This window comes from Sphaeroforma arctica, assembly GCF_001186125.1.
Source record: "Sphaeroforma arctica JP610 unplaced genomic scaffold supercont1.1147, whole genome shotgun sequence".
Taxonomy (NCBI): domain Eukaryota; class Ichthyosporea; order Ichthyophonida; genus Sphaeroforma; species Sphaeroforma arctica.
The window spans coordinates 15,151-16,537 of NW_014039411.1; the positions used below are offsets into that span (position 1 = coordinate 15,151).

Here is a 1,387-nt window from a genome sequence, read left to right on the forward strand (position 1 = left end):
TATATATTTACGTATTGGAGGAGTTCAGGACAATACTTCATTGTGACAAACTGTAGTTTTTTGTGGTATATCGTGGAATATAGATGAGGGAATGCAAATAGTATAAAGTAGGAAGAGCAGAGCAGAGCAGATGCACTCGGCTATGCGTGTGGTTTGTTTCCGTTCAGCAGCCAACATGAATACACATTTCGATCCATCACTTCAGACATGCACATACACACATACACACACACAGACTCCGTGCAGAGAACAAGTACGTCGCACCTCCTTCTCTTCTTCGGTATCAGACACCTCCGCGCTGTCTGACTCCACACTGGGCGCCCACACCACCAGCGTATAGGTAGTGTTCGTATCACACTCAGACAATGGCGTAGAGTGTGAGGGGTTGGGTCTGGGCACAGCCATGCTCACGCGCGACTCTCTTAGGCACTCGAACGTGGGCTCGTGCGAGGTCACAAACAGCACCGTTTCACACGCTGCGTCTGTGTGTGTGTGTGTGTGTATGTATGTGTGTGTGTGTGTGTGAAAGGTTTCTGAGTCATGGTGATGTTATAATCGTTGTGCATGGGTGTAAATTAGAACAGATATCGATATGTTGAGCGGTACGTGTAAAATTTTAAACTTCTTCAAATTCATTTCAAAAGTCTAAAATTTTCGCCTCAGACGGGTCCTCGGCCGCGAGCTTATACGCGGTTGAAAAAAAAAGGCTTTTAGACACATTTAAAAATGATTGGCAACTATTTTAGATATATACACACAAGCTGCTTGACAGGATATTCTATGCACGATATACTATGTCCGATGTATAAGTACCAAGTCATACCCGTCGCACACTAACACATCTGTACCCACACGGGAATTGCAATCGTTGGGAGTGAGGTTATTTCGTACGTACCTTTGCAGCGGTCAATGGTTCGTTTAGTACTCTGGAAGCCATACCACGGCGCACGACTTAACATGTACCGCAGGAACTTGTGCGTGCACAACAGTGTAGAGTCCTGATTGTGAGGTGTCGGGGACGGTTGAATAGTAGATATGTGTACGATGCACTAATAAGGTTTATGAATTATCGGGTGTGTGTGATGCCGGTTAATGCAGCAATTGTGTGTACATAAGAGAGAAGGCTTTTGGTTGACTTAGTATCGCATTTAGATGCTTGGTGGTTATGAGTGTGCGATGGTACATCTATTAACGCTTCCTCCACGTAAGACACCGGAGCGTAGACGTAGGTTTGTATACGAAGCCCTCTGCGGTCGAACCGAGATTGAACTTTACGACCGTGCACATTGCAAAGTATATAAATGTCTTAATAAAACATCAGCATCAATGAAAACGGACGTTCCCATATCGGATTACACATTCCCACACACACAAAAAACACATTAAT

General features: G+C 44.6%; 1 protein-coding gene across 1 annotated transcript in view; it reads right to left on the minus strand.

Moving 5' to 3' along the window:
- Window positions 1-482, minus strand: part of SARC_10136 (hypothetical protein) — a gene marked incomplete at its 5' end in the record, with an annotated part of 10,531 nt that extends 10,049 nt beyond the window's left edge. The window contains one exon of the mRNA XM_014295830.1: window positions 265-482. Within this exon, the coding sequence (XP_014151305.1) occupies window positions 265-482 (218 nt within the window). The remainder of the gene's footprint in view (window positions 1-264) is intronic.
- Window positions 483-1,387: the final 905 nt, after the last annotated feature.